We start from the raw sequence: 23,624 nt of genomic DNA, 5'->3' as shown, positions 1-23,624 counted from the left end.
GGGTAGCTTCAAAATTTCTGGAAATGTTACATTTACATACATTCACCTGGAAATGTTACCTTTGTCAGCTCCCTCCCCCATCTCTGTCATCACCTTTTCTACTCTTAAGAGGCAGCCGCTGGGGGAAGGGGGAGATAAGGAAGATTACCAGTGTTTTCCCTCGAGTACTGCATAGAAAACAAAGCTATGCTTATGATGTACTGTTACAATCAGGGTGTTTTATTAAACATATACCTATACTATCTGTACTCATTCACAACCAGATGTCTAAAAGGAGAGATAGCTGTACTAGGCCATGCATGTCATATTTGCCAGCATAACTATGCTGTGGGATTTAACACTCTAAACGTTCTATGTTGGTAACTTAGAATATAGTTGGGTTAAGTCCACAGGTATAAAATTGTGAGGTTGATCTCCCTTTTTGGAAGTGTGGGCATTTGCTAGTAGAAGTGCCACCCATTGCTGAGCAGTTTTGTATCCTCTGTGTAAGGCAGAATGTGGGATTGCTATTTGACTGGTCAATACCCCTCCCCCAGTACTTAACACTTTAGAGCACAAAGAATTGAGGAAATTATACTAATTACAAAAATTGGACATGACCTTCCACACACTTCACAGAGCGATGCACTGGGTCACATAGGACCCTCATTCCTACAGGAAACCTGAAGACTTAGTAGTGTTCCTGGTCCTAGAAATGTGTCTGAACTTTCTGTTTTCCTTCAGTTCTTGATCCCTCCTTGGTGCTTGCATTTTTACTTCCTCTTTTTTATCTTGCATAACATTGTGTACTCCTCTGTGGATCAAACACACATATGTTTGGTGAATGCAAAAATTACATCTGGTAAGCTCTCATGTCCATAATGATGTAGTTTGGTACAACTGCCATGATTAAGCTAAGTCAGTGTAGCTGTTTGAAAATGGACATCACCTGTTCTCGTTGGTTAGCCTCAACACTCATCAGGTTGCTGCATTCCTGACCAGCTGCAGTTTCCATGTTGTCTTTAAGGGCAGCGGAACATACAGCATGTTACAGTAATTCAACTACCAGTTTACAAAAACATGGATCAGAGTGGCCAGATTGGCTGGAGTCTAAGAAAGGAGAAAGTTGGGGGACCAAGTGTAGCTGACAGAAGGAGCTCTTGGACACTGTGCTTACCTGGTTTTCAGACGGCTAGGCTGGGTCCATGAGCATCCCTTAATGCTTAACCCTGCTCTGCAAAATCTAACTCCACTCCGGCCAGTAAAGTCAACTTGCCTAACCAGCATTACTTCTGTTTTGTTTGGATTCAGATTGAGCTTGTTCTTCCTCAGCAACCTGCTCTATTAGATTTCATACACTGTAGTGATTTAGGTTAATTGCCTAATATGATTCCAGCTTCCTGGGTTGATGAAAAAAGCATGTGGTAACCTTCTTTGACTGATAACACTTGAGAATGTGGGGAGGGGACTCTGTGCTTGAGAGCCACTCTTTGCCATTATTTCTGTACATATAGAATCTAGGTTGTTGGAAAGAAGAATTCCTTCACTTGCAAGTTCTAATGTACAGCATTCCATTTGCGTTTTTCCAGACCATTAGGACTGGCTTATTGTCTAATTTGTATGTGGAAAAATGTTTCTGATTCCACCCCCCCCCCCCAATGTATCTTGGCTAAAAAAGTAATAAAGTTGTTTTCAGTTCTTCTATGTATGTAGGGATGCCAGTTCTCAGGTGGGGGCAAGGATCCCCCGATTTCATGGGCAACTGGCTGGCGGGGAAAAGCCCTGCCCCCAAGAGCAACCACTAGCAGCTTAAAAGGGCATTCAAGAGTGATACCTTCAGCACGTTTCCAATCATCCCCCTTTCTGCTAGGCTGGTCCCCACCGTGATGATGTCATTGTGTTGAGGATGTCCCCGCCCCCTCCAGGAATGTGTCTCCCACTAGGGATGAGGAAGTACCTGGCAACCCTATATGTATGCCAGTTAACAGTGGTTTTATTGAACATTACTGCTGCTGTTTTGAGATCCATGCAAAGTGATCTGGAGCTACACTGGGCAGAAAGAATTAACTGTACTGATAGACTGCCCTGACCAGGATAAACAGTGCTAGCCTTATCTTGTCAAATTTCAGAAGCTAAGCAGAGTTGGCCATGGTCAATATTTGGATGGGAGACCACCAAGGAATACCAGGGTTGTTACACAGAGGCAGCCAATGGCAAACCACTTCACCTCTTACCTTGAAAACCATACAAGGTTGCCATAAGTTGGCCGCAACTTGATGACAAAAAAGAAAAAAAACCCATCTGTAATGATATTCCCATCATGTGCCTTCTGTCTTAACAGAAAAATCTGTAATTACAAACAGCTATCACAAGTAGTAATCACAAAAAGTACCCCCTACGTGTCGCTTATTATTGGCCAGTATCTTGAGAACCAAGAAACTAGATCTGTAAACCCAAAAGGGACTTGGATTCATTTTTCTGAAACAAATGGTCTCACCTTCTCCTTTCCCTTTCTATGTTCTCAAAAAAATACTTTTCATTGGGCTAGTCTGGATCCAGGACCTCAGATTTAGGAAGCCAGGTTGCGCCTTATCTGGGTCCTTTTCCCTTTACATTCATTCTGCCCACCAGGAAAAAAAAAGATACTGCTGTCATGCTGTATTAAAGAGTTTGTATGTTACCCGATTGCTTAAGAATTACACTTGAAACCTTCCGATTATTCTTATAGGTAACTAGAGATACTTCCATTGGTGTGCATCAGTCAGTATTTGTAACTAGTATCAGTTAACATTTGTAACTAAAACAGACATCCAGCAGTGAAAAGAAATGTTTTCACCATCATTACGTATGAATTCTGTTGTATTTCTGGACTGCTGATATCAGCTGTGTTTGTGGGGAAGAAATTAAAGGGCACTTCTAATATTGCATCTGTTTGTTTTACATGGCATGCTTAAAGGTCAACACTGCTCTTTTAATGTAGGTTATGAGTGCTGGCTGTATGCTTTTCAGAGCAATAGTGTGAGGAAGCTTGGAGTGGAATGGCAGGACAGCCTCATCCTTATGACAGTAACTCCAGTGATCCAGAGAATTGTGATCGAAAATTCCATAATAGACCCCGTAAACTTTATAAGCATTCAAGGTAGGTAGCGCATACAATGTATAGCATCTCAAAGCTTTCAGTAAATTGCATTCTGAAAGTATTGTATTGTGGATAGTTCTGTTCTGAAAACAGATGATATCCTCTTAAAGTAATGGGAATTGGGAAATATCCTGAATTGCGTATCTTTCTTTAGATACTGTTGTTGGATTTGTAAATTTCAGTTCCTGTTTGCTAAGCTTAGAGTGCAGTCCTAAATGGAGTGAAGCCCTTCTAAGCCCCTTGAGTTCAGTGAGTTTAGAAGTGGTTTAACTCTGCATATTGTTTCACTACAAGTCACTAGAAAGCATGAAATTTAAAATTTAGCTGACTTTGATTACTTCAGTATAATAAAGCAGCTTCTGTTTGGCTTGATAGAATGAGTGTAAATGGAACATATTCCTTGTGGCATCTAAATTCTGTGCCTAAAATTTCTGTCATACATATAATTAGTTTTTAAAACACTTTTCATTCTCCTTGGATTGTTGGATGCCTGACAAATTTGTTTGGACACATTTCTTCTTTTAACATGACTTTGCTGTTATTAAACTGTACACATTCATACTTGAAGGCATTTGATGACAGAAATTAATGCTTTATAGCACATTGTGCTTGTAAAAGGTGCTAAATAATGTAATCCCATGTTTCGATCGCCTCCAGCATCTTGGCATGTAATATCTTTGGGCCAAGAATTTCATTGCGCTTCAAAATGAGCCTCCCTGCTTAACATCCCTGTTGCAGAGTTGGAAAAGGGATAGAATGTAACTGATTTATCCAGTATCACCTTAATGATAAGTCTGAGAATAGAATTTATATTGTCCTGCTTATCCTGAGCACTGTAACCTTGTTACTTTAGTATTCCAAGTAAACCATTAGCATAAGCTTCTAAACAGGTTGAGCCCAGCATATTGTAGAAACCACTTTGTTTGCATTTCATCTAGATGGCCAAGGCCAGCTGGGAATGGCCTTTCAATCATGCTCATTGTGTATTAAAGTAAGAATAAAATTTATGGTGGAGACTGCTCTCCAGTTCTTTCTGGAAGAATCCACTAATTTCTGAGACCAGAAGTGGTGTAAAGCTTGATTTAAGCATGCTTTTAGCTGCTGGGGATAGGTATTGTTATCTGGGATCACCCAGGTTTTTTTGGTATTGTGTTAACATTTTAAACACAGTCAAATTATTATTTGCCCTGAGCCTAAGGAATTAGGGAGATCAGATTTTTGAAGGGCTTCAGTACTTGTAAGGTTTAAAGAAAACATTAAATACATTTGTCAGTCATCATTATATTTTAGTCATTGCCAAAACCGTTGAATTGTACTGTACTATGTCAGATGCAGAATTGACGCTTGTTAAACTTTGGTTTTATTTCTGAATTTGTCTTCAGGCATACTTTAACAGGTAAGCAGAAAGCTAAAAATTTGGTATCTGTGCTCAAAGCAAATGACAGGCTGGGAGATCCATGATTGGATCTTCATAGCATATATAAGTTATATTACAGCTGTACAGGACCCCTGTTTGAATCATGAATATGCAAGTAGGGGTGAGAGGAATTTACTGCTACATGGTTTTACTAATCCCTGTTCTCCACATGAATCTGCAAAATTGTGAGCAGGTTGAAGTGTTAAATTCTCGCTCATGATGTGTCTGTAATTGACCTTAAAGGATGCTGAAAGATTTGCAGTCTCCATGTCTAGTTACAGCCTGTGTATAATGCATGTTGTCAGACAGCTCAGTGGGCTCCTGATCTACAATTATGTGGGAAACTTAGTACCTCTTATAGTGGCTAAACAGAGTTCCTACTGAACTTAAGATACTAGAATGATTGCTTCAAGCTTGCATATTTCCTCTTCACCCATGCAGATTCTCTCCTTTCACCATTAGGTATGGTATAAAATTGTCTATTTTGAATTGTAAATTAGCCTCTAGCTAACCATGGCTAGCAGTGCTGCATGTACAGTGCTGCCCTGTGCCTGGTACTGAGCTGGGAATGGAGAAGGGGAATTTGCTTGAGAAGGTAGGTGGAGGGAGAATGCAAGCTGAGAAAGGTTCCTGGTCTCCTAACAGTGTTACTTTGCTATTCTTATGTCTCTGCGGGGCCATTCTGAAGAGTCTGAAAAGTGTCCAGTGAGTCTGTTTGCTTATTAAAAGATTTCAGTCCAAAAGGTTTAACTGTGCATAAAATTATTTAATTTTTCAAACTCCTTTGTAAAAGTCATACAAACTAGATAAATGTGAGTAAAGCTGGATTACTTTAATAAGATCTTACACAGGAAGTTAGTTTACTGTTAAAACTTAATTTGAAGAATTTTGCTTAAATACTTTGGTAGAGAACATAGAAAGCTACTGATGGATTTTAAATATGGAAAGACATACAGATCGAAGGCACAGAACTTTTAATGTTTTGTTAAAGTTGCTTGAATTCACATATCTGTGGGAAGGCAGCAGTTTTTGTGCTTGTAGCAGTCATAGATATGCGGAAGAGGAGGAGGAAGTCTAAGGAGAAATGCAACTGTGCTAAATGAGTCTCATGTTTTTCATGGAGGCCTCTCCCTCTTGTCAGAGCCACAAGTGTTCTGGCTCATTTCTGCACCTGCGGGGGAACAATTTCATTCAAATTGGAGCTCATATTTTTCAGATTCCAATACATATCCTATTTTGCTCTATATGTCATGGTGTGTGCAGTAGTGTGACTGTATCTATGCACATTTCTGTAGCTATTGGTAGTGCTGGAAATGTTGCTGGCATTGACTTCAGGCAAGGGCCATGGCTCTGCAGTAAAGTATCTGCTTTGCATGTAGAAGATTCCAGGTTCAATCCGAAGATCAGTTAGGAGGTGATGTGAAAGACTGAGACCCTGGAGAGTCACTGCCAGTTTGAGTATACAGTACTGACCTTGATTTATTTATTTATTTTTTATTATTTTAAGCATTTTTACCCCGCTCTCCCCGCGAGGACCATCAGGACCTTGATGGACCAGTGGTCTGATTCTGTATAAAGTAGCTTCCATGTGACTTTGGATTCTGAAGATGTATAAACAATTACAATAGTTTATTGATTATTATCGTTGAACATAAAGATAAGACTATTGTATGTTCCTGTCTTCTTGGTGCATAATTTAATTTGTATGAAGTGGTATTTGATACAGAAGGCAGATGTTAAAACAGATCTTTGGAATTTGCATATAAAATGAACTTCTGTTTTTATCAGAGTACTAAACTCAGCTGCAGGATGTCTGTAATTGTAACATGTTTTGTCTGTGACTTTTCACAAAATTGGTTTGCACAGGAGATTCTTTATTAAAGTGTGACTTGCAAATATATCAGAATTCCTGTATGAAGCAGGCAGACTAACAGAGTACAAAAGCTGAATATGGGAGGTGGAGAATATTTGTTATCTGGGTAATGAGCAAACAGTTAAGAAATGCTTTAAGTTTAGGAAAAAGATGCTCTTGGATCTGATACCTTATCTCCATGGTTCCCTTTTCTTTCATTCTTTTAGGTAGGAGATATGCCTTCTACTTTTAGTCTTGCCCTTTTTAACACATTTAAGATACTCTTGCCTTTATGAATCATACTTTAATGATAAGGGACTGTATAGGCTATTTGCTGAAGTTGTACACTGTATAGATCTTTTTTGGTTGTCTGTGTTCAAAATATAAACAAAATATACTGACTTATGTAGCCATCTCAGACTAAAATCTCTTACTGTGAGGACAGGCTTTCATATACTGTTATGTAGGTGCTGGAAGTAGTTCAGGAATAACTAAGTGTTAAGTTTCCCCCCCTCTCTTCTATGATCAGTGACCTAGATCGTGGTAACAGAAACACTGGAATTGTTATGCTTAGAATACATATAGTTGCCTCTTCTTGTTTGCACATGCAGTTGTTACAGCTGACTGTATTTCTCTTTTGTTTTAAATGGCAATGACTTGGTAATTTATTAAAGGTGTTTAGATGTGAATACCTGGCAGGCAGTCCACAGGAAGCCAAATGAAGACATGGGTAACCTATACTGCCTTGAATGGCCATAAAATTAGGCAAGGAAGATATGTGACAGAAGAAACCCTTTTCAGATGCTGTGTTAGTTTATTGAAACCTGACAAGCTGGCAGTACTAGAAATAGCTTCGCAGATGGCACTTGGCAATATACCAAGTAGCTCTCCTCTTATGCATTCCTTATACTGTCCATCAACTGTGTTAGCCAATAGCTGCTGAGAGATGAGGAAATGGCAAGCATGAATTCAGCATACAAGAGGCTGGGAGGTCAGACGTCAGTACGGCACTATGCATGGCTGAATCAGTGGCTGTGAAAAAAATGAATTGAATTAATGTCTAGGGGGCTTGCGTCTCCCTGCATTTAATGGAGTGAATAGCTGTGGGAAACGATGCTAGGAAGGGAAGCTGGCTAATGGTGCAATGGAGTACTGAGAGAAGGATGAAAATAGCAAATATGCTGAACTTAGCAAGTAATGCCAGAGGATGCTGAGCTGGCTTCCGAACCTGCCTCCAGGAAAGGAGCAGATTTCCTTTGTACTTTATTTTCCCCATGTTTTTGCGTTTATTCCCTGCTCTACACAAAAAGCAGGTGCGTAACCATTAATAATCTTTTAATCTGGGTAGCATTTAGTGGGGCAAAAATACAGCTGTCCTTTGTGTAGCCTGATCAGTTGGACTATCTGACAAAGAGCATATGTGTGTGCATGTGTAATTTTGTGTCTAAAATAAGTGGCTATAATATAAGCACAGTTATCGTTTAGGCTTTAATGTGTATTTCTGTAGATTAATTTGCCAGGAATAGAAAGTCAGAAATCAGCAAGAATGCATTTTCTCAAAAGTAGACCTGTTTTAGTTAACTACTAGCTTTCTTATCATAAAGGAGAATATTCTTTCATCATTTGAAATGTTTATAAAGCTTTACAGGTGCAACAGTAATTTATCCTTCATCAGGAAAATAAATGGGCTATATTGAATTTTTAAGTGATCTAATATTTTAAAAGTTGTGTCAATATAGTTCCTGGCATTTGAATTGATAAGAGGGTTTTCAGTGCTTCGCAGTCACTAAATGTCTTTCCTGGCAATATTGGAAAAAAAATAAAAGGATTTTGCTTCTGCCATTTTGGCAGATTCTGGGGTTTTTTGCCCGTTTTATCTGGCTGGTAAATTATTATTGTTTGTTTGTAGAATTGTATTTAATACTTTTAACATCTTCACTCATATAATAGGTGCCTTAATTATTATTTCAAAGTGAAAAGTGTGGTAGTAATAGTTTAACATACTGGGAAATTAAATATATTTCTATATAAATATAACTGATAGGAAGCTGGGGCTTCCAAACTTCTGATTAGTTTAAAACTTAGACCAACCATGGGTCACTGTGTCATGAAGAGACCTTGAAGAGTTGATTGTATGCTGGCTGTTTTAGGAACATTGAGATGTTTATGTGTAGTTGGTCACTAATTGGTTCCATTATGACCATGCTATTTATCATCATTTTAATACTACATTGCGGCCTGTTGGTTTGCTACAATATGGAGACGAGCAATGCTCATTCGATGTAGCAAGTTGATACCCATGAATAGCTTGTCACTTGGAACAGCCGCCACATGGAAATAATTTCTAAAGGATTCTCTCCGGTGGTAATTTATGGCATTAGGGCTTATCTTTGCAAATGTATATAACAGTTTTGTTTTAGGTACATGTAGTAGACCTTTTTAAAAAGAGTACTTGGAAAGAGCAGTGGGCTTTGAGGGGAGAGTGCTACAGTGATTTTACTCTTTTCTGTCTAATCATGTTCAGAGCATTGTAACTGGTTTTTGAATCAGTCAGCTTGGATTTGTGTTTTCACCCATGTTATCTAGCTTTTATGTGAAGCCCCTTGTTGAAATCATTGCATTTTTGGAGCTGGGTGTTGTCAATATGCCACTAACCCCTACCTATGCATCGTTTTAACTAGGACAAAGACAGACACAAAGATATTATAGCAGCTATTCCATTGAAGCCCCACATTAGGATTGTGTGTGTGTGTGTGTGTTAAAAGTAATATTTCTCTACAAAACTGAAGTTCGTTGAGTCTGTTGAACTCTATATTTTAACTGTGGTTAGTTCCAACCCCCCCCCCCCAAATATAAACTACAAATATATATGGTCTGAGCCTAGGACCCAGGGGAGGAACATGAAATGGCTGAGCATTGCAAGCCTCTCCCCCCAACCTCCAGGTCTACTCAGAGTGATAGTGGTTCTCCAGGGTCTCTCTCTCTCTCTCTTTTTTTACAGGGTGGGTTGAGATACTAATTTTGGGTGTCCTCTTCAGCACATGCTCTGCTCTTATTCCATTAGAGCTCCCCATTAGAATGTATGTTAAAACTAATATTTCTCTGCAAAATTGGAGTCCCTTGAGTTTGCAGAACTCTATATTTAACCCTGACTGGTCCCAAACCTCCCCCCGCCCTTAAAACATGCCTCCCTAAATTGGAAAGGTGGGGAAATAGTGGGATTTTGCAAAGCAAGTTTTAAAATAAAAAAGACACACAAGGGTCACAGCAGAAAGACCCCCCCAGCTCCTACCTGTGAGGAAGACTATGAAGGCCTGGAGCAGTGGCTGGGAAGTTTGGCAGCCCCGCCTCTGCTTCTTGCTCTCAGAGGCAGCCCCACCCTCTGCTCTTTATACTCCAAGGCAGCTCAAGTTCAGAACAGTGGGGATGGGCAGGGGAGGGGGGAGAGAAGATAGCCCCACTCCTGGGCCAGATTAAAGGCCTGGGCAGGCTGGTTCTGGCCCACGGGCCATAGGTTTAACACTCCTATACTAGGCCTGTCCCAGCCTAGAAAGCACAATCCAAGGATGTGTTCCTGCTGTTTTATGAATGCTTCCCCTGCCACCTTCTCTTTCACTTCCTTTTATCTTTTGACTTGTTTTGTAAGAAATGTAAGTGGCCCTATTTTAAACAAGCTGCTTCTGCTACAATTAATTGGAAAATGTGTACAGTAAAACAAATGTTGGTTATTAGATTAAAATAATTTGAATTTTACTTTTCATGATTTCTAACCTTTTAAGGCTTTTTAGTGGTTTCTGACTTGCTTTTAAAATTGTTTGAAAAGAAATACACAGAATTATCAGTGATGGTAAATTGAATATATTTTCTTATTACTTGTTACACTATCACACGAGAATCAAGACAGCTTTAAAAAGCTGGTCATTGATAATACTACATATGTCTTATGCTTTTTTTAACCTGTTGGATTAATTTTACAGCAAGCTAGTAAGTTTTGAGCTGACTTTCTTGCTGTTTTTTGATTTGTGATACTTCTGTTTTACTTTTGGTGGGAGTTAAAAGCTTTTGTTTTACAAGTTTTAACTTTTGTTTGCTATTCATTTAGAAAGGTGACATTGAACTAAAAATAAAAATATAACATTTTAGTAGTCCTAGAATTTCATCTCTTTTCACCTCAATTTGACTCAGCTCTTTAGACATCATGTCTCTGGCATGGGTGGGTACCCCATGTTTTCCACAATGAAAATAGATGTCAACAATTCATTCAGTTTCTCTGCCATCTTCCCATCTTCCTTGAACAACCTTTTTATTCTTTTGATAACCAAAGGGTCCGACTGCCTCATTAACCAGATCCTGCTCCTGAGACAGACAGACAGACAAACAGACACACACACACACACACACACACACACACACACACACACTCTTAAAAGAAGCTTATTTTTTTATCTTGATGTTTTTGGCCAGCTAGTCCTCAAAATCTCATTTTGCTCACCTTATTGTCACCTTCCATTTACTTTGCCAGAACTTGTGTTCACATCTGGGTTTGGGGGCACATGTTGCCAGGTACCATCTCCACCCATCAGCCAGAACAGTGGCCTGGCATCCCTTCAGCTGTGGGGGCTGTGCTGATTGAGACAGGCAATGATTGTACCTTTATTGATTAACTCAAGCTCCTTGATTACCCTGTCTCAGTGGTATTTTCTCCGCAGCTCACAAAGTGCCACATTTGCAATCACCATCAATCAAAATAGCCAAATTACTTCCCTTGCAGGGTGCCTGGACTTTAAGGAGACACGCAGCTTACCCAGTCATCTGGTGGCACCAGTTTCAAGATGGGGACTAACTGCCAAACACTAGCCCAACTGGCCTTGCAATGGTCACAAGATTGTAGGGTACTAGGGTAACAAGTTTTTTTCCCATTCCTTCTCCCAAAATCCATTTTTCTGTTTCAGGCATTAGAGAGTGGATCTGTGGAGACAGGAATGAGTAGGAGTTAGCAAGCAACTCAGTTTACTGAAAGGAGGGGGGGAGTTGGACCTGTATCTTAGTCTTTTCCCTTTCCCTTGCATTTGCTGGAAAAACTGTCAGTTATGTTTATAGACAACTATTCCTAAACATAGCAGTGAATATCTCCAAAGCATGTTTCACTCAAAGTAACAAACATTTATATAGATAACGTGATTTGATCAGTGTTTAAATTCATACAATAGAGTCTACAGCAATACTTGAGCAATTTACTTTGTTACAGGAAGAGAGCTTTTTCATAACTGCTTTAAGTTCATAGTATCCAGCTAGTTTACTGACGTTCAGGATGTGGAGTTCATGGGATTAGCTTAATATGAGGGGTCTTTCTTTTTTAGGCCCTGAATTGTGCTGACTCATGTTGATTGAGACCTCTTCAGAACCTTCATGCACCTTAGAACTGGAGAACTACCATAACTGATTTGGAAATGAGGGTGGTGGTTGTGTTGGGTTGGAGGAGTATTGTGTGCATTGTTGACTTACCATGAATCTTTTGGGAAGGAAAAATGTTTGCAAGAGGAAGGAACAAATTACAGGTCAGCATATTAAGATATGAAGAGCACCTGCTTATGATGAGATGGTCCCAGTATATAATGTCCAGGCATGCAAATAAGGTTGGGAGGGATTGTTGGGTCTGTTGCTGAGGTCACAATTGCTGCACCTGAGAATGGAACTAAGGGGCGGTGTGTCTTGAGGGCTCTTCAGTAGTTGTATATGGGAGAAGCTGAGGCACTTCAAAGGTAACATGGCATTTACTGTTACCTTTCATAGTGCATTTGTTTTGCTGGACAAAGCGACTCCAACTTTTATCTGCTCTACTTTTACTCTGGTTGGCTAAAAGTGATTTGAAGTTTTGCATCTGCACTTTTGTACATGGATGTTTGAACACTTCAGTTTTAAGGACCATCTTTTTCACTTTGAAAAGGCTGGTGAGCTCCTCATTTGTACATAGGTTGAAAAACTGAATGATTCCATTTTGACTTTGGATTAAACTTGTTTTTGTTTTCATTAGGATAGTATTGTAGTATTTTAGTGCCAAACTATATAGAAAAGTATTGGAGAAGGGGATAATTTTAAAAGCCAAGTCTCACATTTCTCAAATTTTCTTTAGCTAACTGAACCAAAGGTGGTATGTTTTAATAACAAACGTTTTGTTTCTTAATGTTAGTGAGAGCCACTGTGGTGTGGTGGTTAAGAGCGGTGGACTCTAATTTGGAGAATCGGGTTTGATTCCCTGCTCCTCCACATGCAGCCAGCTGGGTGACCTTGGCTCAGTCACAGTTCTCTCAGCCCCACCTACCCCACAAGGTGCCTGTTGTGGGGAGAGAAAGGGGATGTGGTTGTAAGCTGTTTCGAGACCCTCCAGTAGAAAAGAGTAAGAGCCCAGTAGCACCTTAAAGACTAACCTTCAGGTAGAGAAAACTTCATCTTCTTCTAGACATTAACTCTCTGTTAGTGAGCCTCAATAAGATACAGAAGTTCTACTGAATTTTCTTTAAATGGATATTGCAAGTCTTAAAGATAGTGGCAATACAATCTTGGCACTAAAGATAAACTTTTTCTTAGTCTGTATGTTTCTTTTTAAACTGGTATTCAGACACAGGAGTTAATATTGGAACATTACTGAGTTAGGAAAGATGTTTATCTTGCAAAATTGGACTAAAATATTAATGATTCATGTGCTACTGTATAGTTTGGTGCTTAATATTGATCAGAAGTTGACCTAAAATTTGTCTGTCTCTCTAGTACTTCTCCTCGTGTTGCTAAAGGAGATTACAACAGGATGAGTCTTCATGGTGCTAGCGGTGGGCATGAAAGGTCACGAGACAGACGTAGGTCAAGTGACCGATCACGTGACTCATCACATGAAAGACTAGAGTCTCAGCTTACTCCGTGTATCAGAAATGTCACTTCACCAACAAGACAACATCAGGGAGGTATGTAATGAAGGAATTCATCTTGGAAATATGACCTTGTACCTTTCAATAGTAATAGCATTGCTAATGTTTTCCCATGTGTATGAGTATGTGTTAAGCTCAGATGAGACAAACATTCCTTATGTGTTTAGGACATGTTAAATTTTTCATAGATGAGGCTTATGGTGCTATATTTTGTTAGCCAGAGTGGCATTACAAATGCTGCTCCACTTTGTTTCGTGAGAACCATCAGAAGTTTGGTTTAGTGGTTAAGTGTGCGGACTCTAATCTGGGAGAACCGGGTTTGATTCCCCACTCTACCACTTACAGCAGCTGGATGACCTTGGGCAAGCCATAGTTTTGACAAGAGCTGTCCTTGAAAGGGCAGTTCTTGAAAGAGCTCTCAGCCCCACCTACCTCACAGGGTGTCTGTTGTGGGGAGGGGAAGGCAAAGGAGTTTGTAAGCTGCTCTGAGAATCCCAAGTGAAGGGTGGGGTATAAATCCAATGTTGTCTTCTTCTTCCAGAGAAGCTTAAAGACCGGTGTAAAAAAGCTCCTTATTTTTTTATGTTCTTGCGCTGTATTCTAGGGTCCCCCCCCTTTTTTTCTTTTTTGGCTTCTGAATGGCAACTAGGCTTGTGTTTCTAGGACTAGATCTTTTTAAATCCCTTCCAGTTTCCTTCAACAAAATTGTGGCTTTCCCTGTTAAAATGTCTATGCAATTTAGTTACATCAAGTGAAAAATACTATGTTCTGGCCCTTTGCTTTAACATGGGGCCAAAATAGCCCTAGAAAAGGCCCCCCATACCCCCTCACCTGATGCAGAGTAGAAGAGCTGGCTGGAAGGAAAGGAGGCACCACTGTGTCCATCCTTGATGACCACATTGTGCCTGTGCTAGCACAAAGTGATGCTTGGCACCGCTGATCTTGTGCTTCCCCTTGCTGGCCTTCCAGGACAGCAACCCATTGGAGTTTTTGCTGGTAAAATAAATGATAAATCAGTCTCTAAAATACTTTAGTGGCGTAATGGAAGATGCCTGGGCTTATATGTATTTCTGTATGGAAGAGGAGGAGGTGTGTGCTGCTGGATCACATATGTAAAATCATAACACATAGTATAGTTCAACATGAACTCAGTAGCCATTGCTTTCCTTTCAGCACTTTCCCCCATCATATGCTATGGCAATTGTGGCATCCTCGCTTAATGGGAGATTGTTTCTCCTTTAAAACACACTCTGTGTACTTGAACTTAGTAGATTTTTGCTGCCACCAGAAATTAAAACTTCCAAATCTCTATTTTGGTAGAATGACCCAGTGTCTGGGCGCTTCAGAGGACTATATGGCCCTGAGGAAGGACTGTACTGATTGCTGGGATAAGTTTAAACAAATAATGATTTATTTATAAAAGAACAAAATAAGTTTCTGGGTATTTTTGAACTGATGTTGAAGAAGGAAAATATAACTGACAAAGCTTGGCGTCACACACAGTCTCTCAAACACCAAAACTTAACTCTGACAGGCTTAGACACTCAGTCTAAACTTTCTTGCTCATAGCCACACAGGCTAAACTTTCTTGCTCATAGCCACACAGGCTATACTTTCTTGCTCATATAGCCACACAGGCTAAGCTTTCTTGCTCATATAGCCAGCCACACAGGCTAAACTCCAACTTCTTCCTCTGTCATACAGACTCTCACAAAAACTCCACACTCGTCTCTTCAAGAACACAGAATCACCTCAGAGACCTCTCTCCTCCCACACTCTCAGTCATCAGCCAGTCACATCACACTTATCTCCCTCTATCACTCTCCTTACATTACTGCAGTCACACTAAACATTTAAAGAAACACACACACACACCAAAACATTATATGCCCTTGTGGCAGTTACTTTATACCAGAGGATAGTAACAGATTAATTCAAATAGCACATGCCCCTTGCAGAAGGATTGCTATTAAGCATTTTTTTAAATGAATATACTTCTGTTGTTGCTTCTGGAGAATGTAATGATTAAGCTACAGTTTTTTAAAAAGTCCTTAGAGCTGATGTTTTTTGAACGAACTGACTGCACTTTTCATGCTACTTAAAAAGTTGTACGTTGAGATGTTCTCACTGAGACAGTGTTACTTAGCAATTCACAAGCAAGAGAGGGAGAACAGCTCTGTGTGCTGGGGTGATTGAACTAGTGAAACTGTGGGTTTTGACCAACAGTAGAGATCACCCAGGTCAAATAATGGGTCCTCATCTCCATGCTGTGGCAGCAGTAGTGTCTGCTGATGTCTGTGTGTGTAGTCTGTAGAGGTGCTACACAGAGACATCTACCACTGATCAGACTGTAGTATTCCAGCACAAGCCTCCACTGCCAATATAGGGATGATTTCCTCCTCCCCACAGGGACACATATTTAGCCATTTTTGCCACCATATCTAACCCATTAGGACTGAGAAATTCTTGGGTCCATCTGGCTTAGTGCAATGACACCCACTCTATTTTGTTCCTAATAATACATGTAAAACGTTGTCTCTTTCTTTTCAGAGCGTGAGAAAGATCACAGCTCATCTCGGCCAAGCAGCCCTCGTCCTCAGAAAACCTCTCCAAATGGTTCCAGTTGTAGTCTTGGAAACAGCAGTAGAAACAGTAGCCAATCAAGCTCAGATGGGAGTTGCAAGAATGCGGGAGAAATGGTTTTTGTGTATGAAAGTGCTAAAGATGGAGCTCGGAGTATAAGGACCTCGGAGAGAGTAACACTGATAGTGGACAACACTCGATTTGTTGTAGATCCTTCTGTGTTTACTGCACAGCCAAATACGATGTTGGGCAGGTCAGCATGGTTTTGATTTCATAATCGGAGGGGTCTCTGAATCACTGCTAAGAACCAGTGTTTCATTTTCATATGTTTTCCTTCTGTTCTGCTTATGAGCATCCCTTTGCTATGAAAATAGTACTGTGAGGCTTTCATCCTCTCAAACATTTCAGTGCAATTTTCCAGAGTCGCTTCTAGTGCAGATCCTTAACAGAGTTCCCTTGATATCAGTGGACTTCACACATGTAACTCTATTTAAGTCTTTTAAGATGGTTGTTATTTCTCATGATCTGCAACTAGTTGCCAGTTCTTAAAAACCTAGATAAGCCTTTCTTGGGTTCAGTTTATTCAGAGGAAAAATAACTTCTTTGACTGTTTCTCCTCACCAGTTATATTTTAATGTGTGCTTGTGCCAGTGACAACTTGAGTAAAATTACCTATAGTAGTATGATTCTGCACTGAATTGCCAGATTTACTCTTGGGTAGTGTTTGGTTGGATCCAGATAGAATATCACATGTAGCTACTGCTGTCTGCTCCTCTAGAGCAAGCTTGAGAAAAGACTGTACTTGTGTGGTTTCCCAATAATATAAGGGGAAACTACCCATTTTGGCTGCAGTTGCCTTGTATGTCTGGCAATTTCTCTCTGGTGTTAATATAAAAACTTTTAAGTGCTTCGTTAAGCTCTTGGTCTTCAAGAGATGCCTGTCTCGCCTGGTGTTTGTGAGACATTTGGACTTTTGCTTGTGCTTTCAATAAGAGGGCTACATTGTTTGCTGGTTCTACCTATTTTTTTTAATTTATCTTTGGATTTATATCCCGCCCTACCCTGAAGGCTAGGGGTGCAAGCTGGCACCAGCATCTTTTAAAATCTACATGCCTGCTCAACATTTTACACAGGATGATAGCAGGACTGGGTCTAAAAATCATAACCTGAAATATCTGCTCTCTGCCTTTGATTTTTAAAAAATTTGTACCATTCACCCTGATGAAAAGTTCTGGTGAGCTCGAAAGCTTGCTGGCAGGTCCTAATAAAAGGTATACATGATTTTGTTCTTGCTGCGCTAGAAGACAGCTTTTAAGGTAAATTTATGGAAATACTCAGCAAGCTTGGAACGTAAATCAGTCTAAGAAGGGAAGAAATAAGCTGCTGTGTGTTGGGTACAAGATGCTTGTTATTTAACTGAAGGCATGAATCCATCCATGACTTTTTAGTAGATCAAAATAATTGTTTCCTAGGAGAATTCATCTGCAAGAACTTGTCTTATTATTTTAATGTAGGATGTTTGGATCAGGAAGAGAGCATAATTTCACACGGCCCAATGAGAAAGGAGAGTATGAAGTGGCTGAAGGAATTGGCTCCACTGTGTTTCGTGCTATTCTGGTGAGATAACATTACATGCAGTTCCAGCTGTTTTCACAATTTAATACACAAGAGATTTTTAATTTTTTGTGGACTCTTAAGAATGCCTGAATGTTGCTCCTGTTATTTTCTGAGTCTATGTAGGTTTATAATTGAGCCTGAATAAGGATTCCTGCAGGGCAATGCCTTGTTGTGGATGGCATCCCTCTGTTTCATTGTTACATAAATTGAATGACTTTTTCTGTAACAGGAAACTCTTTTATAGTGCAGTTGTGTTTCCAGCTGTGTAATCAGAGGGCTTAGATATTGAAAGACAAGGGTTATAAAATATTTTATCTATTCTTAAATCTGTTCGGTTGATTCTTATAATATATGTCTTGGTCCTGTGTAAGAGCTTATTTTTATGCACCTTTTGTAAAACCGTGAACAGTTGAAATAACTTCTTTCAAAGTGTTTTGCTCCATATCCCAGTGCTGAGGGCATTGGCTCTAGGCCTGTGGGTTTCTAACTTCTTCTGTTCAGAAAACCCTTTTTTATTTTTCACATTAGCTTAGCTGCCATAAAGCCCATTGCAGAGCCCCCGACAAGCATTCTGAAATGTACATGGTTCATGAGTGTGTGTGAGGGGGTGTGAATGGTCAGGCCTGTGGGATCTCACTGTGGGCCTGCATGAATGTGTCCTACAGCATACCCAGTGCTCTTATGGCTGCCCTTTGCACAGGAAAAGCAGCAAGCGTGAACAAAATTCCTATAGGAAGCCTGTTTGTCACTACAGATTTTCTGATTCAGGTTCTCTGAAAAGAGCTGGAAAATTACTGCTCTAAGCCAGTGGCCTCCAGTTAGGCTGCTAAAACTACATATGTCTTGAGGCCCAACCTTTGGAAGGCCAGACTAAATGTTGTGATACTACTGGTTTTTTTGGGGAGAGATAAGAGGAGAAGTAGACAAGCAGTGGGTAACAAGGAGGAAAGAGTGAGACTATATCTACACAGAAGGAGCAAGTATGGGTAGGACTGAGCAAAGAAGTCCCATCTTGATTACAGATGCCTGCCAGATCAATATCTCAACATAAAAAGAGCTGTGCTGGATGAGGCCAAAGGCTCATCAAGTCCAGGATTCTGTTCACACGATGGCTGACCAACTGCCTCTAGGAAGCCCACAAGCAGGATGACTGCAAGAGCATCCTCCTGCCTGTGCTCCCCAGCAACTGATATAAAGTGGCATACGGCCTCCGGTATTTGAGGGAATAGACATCAATCATGGCTAGTAGCAGTCATGACTAGTAGCAATTGATTGCCCCATCCTTCATGAATTTATCCACTCACTTTTTAAAGCCTTTGGAGACCATCATCACATCCTGTGGCAGTGAGTTCCACAATTTAAGCATGTGCAATGTGAAATGGTAGTATTTATGGCCAGAGAGAACCAAAGAAGAGAATCTGAAAAAGAAAGAGGGACACACACATTAAAAAGGGGGGAGGCATAAGTAAACAAAATGTGAGAGACAATTGGACACCATTTTCTGACTGGGTGGAAAGAAACTTCGAAGACCAAGACAAATGAATATATATATATAATATAAGTTTGGAGAAACTCCAGTTTGAACTATATAGAATTTGACTCTTTTCAGGAATCATAAGAGAAGACTTTAGCGATTTGATTAAGCGTCACTAGTTTTAGTAATCACATAAAAGAAAGAGAGCTAGAAACAAAGAATTATGACCGGAAAGTTGTAACAGCTATCATACAAACTTGATGGAATTTCCCTTTATGTCTTTTCCCATACCCTGTACCCTTCCTGCCCTTATATTTTCCTGTCTTATAATATGTTAAAACCTAATAAAAATTTTAATTATAAAGGGGGGGGGGCATTAAAACAGAGTCCTGTGTTAGAGTCTAGGGTTTAATGGTGGGTCCTGGGTGTGGAAAGGTTGACTGTTGCTGTTTGCTGGCAAAATTAAATTTAAACTCAGTCAACATTTTTAAGTGGCTTAAAATCCTCGTATTGATGGAGAAACAGCTCATCTGGGAAGAGGCAGCCCCAAAGATACATAGGCCAGAAACAATTTAGGCCTTATATGCTAACAACAACTCTTTGCATTGCTCCTGGAAGCTAACAGGTATCCAGTGTAGTCATCACAGGCAGTAGTCCCATGTGATTCTTTAAACTGACATCAGACAGGAGAGGGCTGCTGCATCCTGAATTGGCTCAGACTTCAGGATGGTTTTTAAAGACAGTCCCGTGTGAAGGGGTGGTAGTAACATGGGGTTGGATGCAATGACTACGTCCTGCTTGCAGTGAAGGCGTCTGCTGGTACAGGGAGCCTTGCTTTGGTGAGAGATGCATGTTGTAGTGCAGAAAAGGCTTCACTGTGGTAGAAATGGTTCATAGGATTCGACCTCTAGTTCTGTCTTAAAGCAGCAGACAAATATTAGGATTTAGAGAACTGATGCTTTCAATACAGAATAGAGGTGGTTTTCCCACTGTTACCTTTGTAACTTAACACCATTTCTATTCTTTAATCTTTTTAGGATTACTACAAGACTGGGGTGATACGTTGTCCTGATGGAATATCAATTCCTGAACTAAGAGAAGCTTGCGACTATCTCTGTATTTCTTTTGATTATAGTACTATCAAATGTAGAGACCTCAGTAAGTATAATGCATGAATTGATTTTATGTGTTTAAATATTTAAGATATTTTACTGTGACTAAAATAAATCCACATACAGTACTTTTTAGACCAGGGTTTAAAGTGTTGCATTCAGCAGTTGTAATGTGCATTTCTGGAAGAGTCATTGGAAGGCTTTATAAAACGTGCCGTTACCAGTAATTTCAGTAATGGGTTCGTGTAGCTTTAATTTTCATGTTGTGTGAGGTACCTTGTAAATTTTTAACATGCCCACACATACACATTGGATTTTTAAAATAATAAAAATGTCAGCAATCATATTGCTTCTTTTTTCCCTAGAGCAACATGTATGTTGGAATACAGACAAACCCTTAGATATAAGCGGGATGGTGCTACTGATCCTGTTGGAATTGTCAGCTGCCTTTGACACAGTCGACCATTTGGTCCTAGTCAGCCACCTGGTCTCCCTGGGTGTGAGGGGTACAGCCTGGAGCCCGTGCTTCTAATTCCTCCAGGGTCAGTCTTAGATGGTAATCGTGGGTAGAGAGAGGTCACTACCCAGTGTTTGAGTCCAATGGCACCTTTAAGACCAACAAAGTTTAATTCAAGGTAAAAGCTTTCGTATGCAAGCACACTTCTCCAGATATCTGAAAAGTGTGCTTGCACATGAAAGCTTATACCTTGAATTAAATTTTGTTGGTCTCAAAGGTGCCACTGGACTCAAACTCTGTTCTGCTGCTTCAGACCAACATGGCTACCCACCTGAATCTGCTCCCCAATGTTATTTAACATCTATGCGTGCCCTCTGTCAGGAGGTTTGGAGTGCACTGCCATCAATATGCAGGTGACACCAGCTTTACCTCTTATTTGAGGTGTGACTGGTAGCTAGAATTGGCCTGCTGCCTGGATGTAATGCTGGAATGGCTAGGTGAGAGTGGGTTGAAGCGAAATCCATCTAAGACAGAAATCATGTAGCTCAGGAAACCTGGACCCCTTCTACCAACCCTTTGCGGGACCTGACTTTGTACGGTTGACTCTGTCAGGCGTCTGGGGATGTGGCTTGATTCTTTGCTCTCCATGGACAAACGTGTTCTTGGTGGCAAAGATTGCATTTTACCATCTTTGCCGGGCTGCCAATTGGCTCCCTATCTGTTTGAGGTGCACCTTGCCATGGTAATTCATGCAGTGGTCATCTCGAGACTGGACTACTGTGACACACTCTATGCAGGGCTGCCTTTGAAGGCGCTTCAGAAATTGCAAGTGGTCCAGAACACAACTGCCAGACTGCTGACAGGAGCATCCTGGTCAGAGCATATAACAGCTACCCTGTGACAGCTGCACTGGCTCCCAAGTAGTTTCCTGTGCCAATTCAAAGTGTTGGTACTTACCTGTAAAGCCCTAAATGGCCTGGGACCTTCATACCTGCGAGACTGCCTCTCCTGGCATGATCCTCCCCATCTTCTCCAATCTTCATCTCAGTTTATTGAAGGTCCCTGGTTCACGAACTCTCCACCTTGTGTCAACAAGTGCGAGGGCCTTCTTAGTAGTGGCCCCTGTACTGTGGAACCGGCACCTGAAGAGGTGCATGCCTTGTGGCACCTCCCTAGGTTCCACAGAGCATGCAATGCCACTCTTTTTCGGGTGGACTTCGAGTGATTGTGATCCACCAGACGACTGGTAAATTATGCTTCAGCTGTGTCTTCAACATCCACGCAGTTTACCCTGCTTTGACAGTGGATAGATCTTAATCAGGATAGATTTTAATCATTTTATATTTTTAGATGTTATTTATTGTATCTTTGTTGTGTTTTTATCAAGTGTGTTTTATGTGCTGTTAACTGTCCTGAGTCCCATTCAGGGGAGAGGGAGCAGGATATACATTTGATAAATAAATTTAAAAAATAGTAAAACCTGTCAAAGTGATTTTCTGTATTTGCCTTGACACTGAGCTTGGTTCTTGTTTCTCTATATTCAGTTGAAGAAATGGATGAATCAACTTAAAGCAATCACCTTATTAGGCTTCCACACAAAATGCTTTCCACACAAATGCTTCCAAGTATGTTCCCTCCTTTCCCAAGCTTTCTGTAATAAGACTTAATGTCTTTGATTCCAGGTGCTCTTATGCATGAATTATCAAATGATGGTGCTCGGAAACAGTTTGAATTTTATCTTGAAGAAATGATACTCCCTTTGATGGTAGCCAGTGCTCAAAGTGGAGAAAGAGAGTGTCATATTGTGGTTCTCACAGATGATGATGTGGTTGATTGGGATGAAGAGTACCCTCCACAGATGGGAGAGGAGTATTCACAAAGTAAGTCAACTGGTACTCTTAAAAATGAATTCAGGGTACCTTCCATGATATTACTACCAACTGGATTCTTTTTCATTTAAAAAATGCTCCTGAATTATCTCCACAACGGAAAATAAAATGAATTCTGTGAGTGGATGCTGCATGTTTAAGGATCTTATTCAGTATAGAAAATCTTGAGCTAAAGCTTTTATACTTTCATAATTTCTTTGATCCCTTTTAACTTTTGTATTTAAGGCATTGATTCAGGGTTTTTTTGTCTAAATTCCATCAGCAGATTTAGAAGAGTAATTTAAATTGTAGAGTACTTCAGTTGGTTCAGTAAAATCAACAGTGACAATAGTTCAAGTTGGAAAGCTTTTAAGTACTGAAGAAGGGAGACATCAAGTACTTGTTCCAGTTTCTGTGCAATTAATTTCTCATTGATTAAAACACTCTTTGGTTTGCTCTATCGAGTTAGCACAAAGTATGAAGGCTCTAAGAGAGATTGCTTGAAAGAAAGTGTGATAGCAAAGCGTTTCACAGTTCAAACGATCATTTATATTACAGTGTCATTTTTTGACATAGGAGAATACATACAAAGGAGATTCTTCTAATTTGCTTGTAAGCAACATTGCAAGCATTTTATTTCTTGTGCAGAAAGTTTTGTTAATATTAATGTTTATTGTGGAAACAGGATTAAAAACTATAGTATACTTATTCAATTGATGTATTCTTTTCCAGTTATTTACAGTACAAAGTTGTACAGATTTTTCAAGTACATCGAAAACAGAGATGTAGCCAAATCAGTGCTGAAGGAAAGGGGTCTTAAGAAGATTCGACTAGGCATAGAAGGTAACGGTTTTATAATTGCTTCTTGATCCAATTGTATTCTTCCTCTACACAACTGAAACAAACATCAGAAGAGACTGCAGGAAGTTTTATATATGTTAAGAATGATCATGAAACACCCATTTCATTAAAATTACAATATTTGGAAGCAACAAGGATGATCCTTTGTGTGGACCTCTCTCCAGAAGGTGATTTCTGTGAGTAGTACTTGGATTAGAGTAGAATTCTCTTGCCCATTGGATCACTCTACATTGGATCATTCTACTTTGGGCTTTTGAAACAAACCCTGGTTTTGCAGTTCTGGTTCTGATCCTATGTGGCAAGATGCTGCTTGTAGGTACAGAGTGCTAGTGGTCACCTCAG

General features: G+C 40.0%; 1 protein-coding gene across 5 annotated transcripts in view; it reads left to right on the top strand.

Moving 5' to 3' along the window:
• Window positions 1–23,624, top strand: part of BTBD10 (BTB (POZ) domain containing 10) — a 36,536-nt gene that overhangs the window by 10,910 nt on the left and 2,002 nt on the right. For 2 of the 5 annotated variants that reach the window (XM_015412759.1, XM_015412784.1), the window contains exons 2-7: window positions 13,156–13,346; window positions 15,861–16,146; window positions 17,408–17,510; window positions 20,022–20,142; window positions 22,236–22,433; window positions 23,154–23,264. In XM_015412759.1, the coding sequence (XP_015268245.1) occupies window positions 13,156–13,346; window positions 15,861–16,146; window positions 17,408–17,510; window positions 20,022–20,142; window positions 22,236–22,433; window positions 23,154–23,264 (1,010 nt within the window). Of the gene's footprint in view, window positions 1–2,959; window positions 3,119–7,398; window positions 7,701–11,884; window positions 11,946–13,155; window positions 13,347–15,860; window positions 16,147–17,407; window positions 17,511–20,021; window positions 20,143–22,235; window positions 22,434–23,153; window positions 23,265–23,624 lie in introns of those variants that run through there. The other 3 variants (XM_015412775.1, XM_015412766.1, XM_015412792.1) reach the window with 3 other exon arrangements.

The sequence above is a fragment of the Gekko japonicus genome, unplaced genomic scaffold, assembly GCF_001447785.1.
Source record: "Gekko japonicus isolate JY-2015 unplaced genomic scaffold, Gekko_japonicus_V1.1 scaffold821, whole genome shotgun sequence".
Classification (NCBI taxonomy): domain Eukaryota; kingdom Metazoa; phylum Chordata; class Lepidosauria; order Squamata; family Gekkonidae; genus Gekko; species Gekko japonicus.
This window is presented reverse-complemented; position numbering and strand designations above follow the sequence as displayed.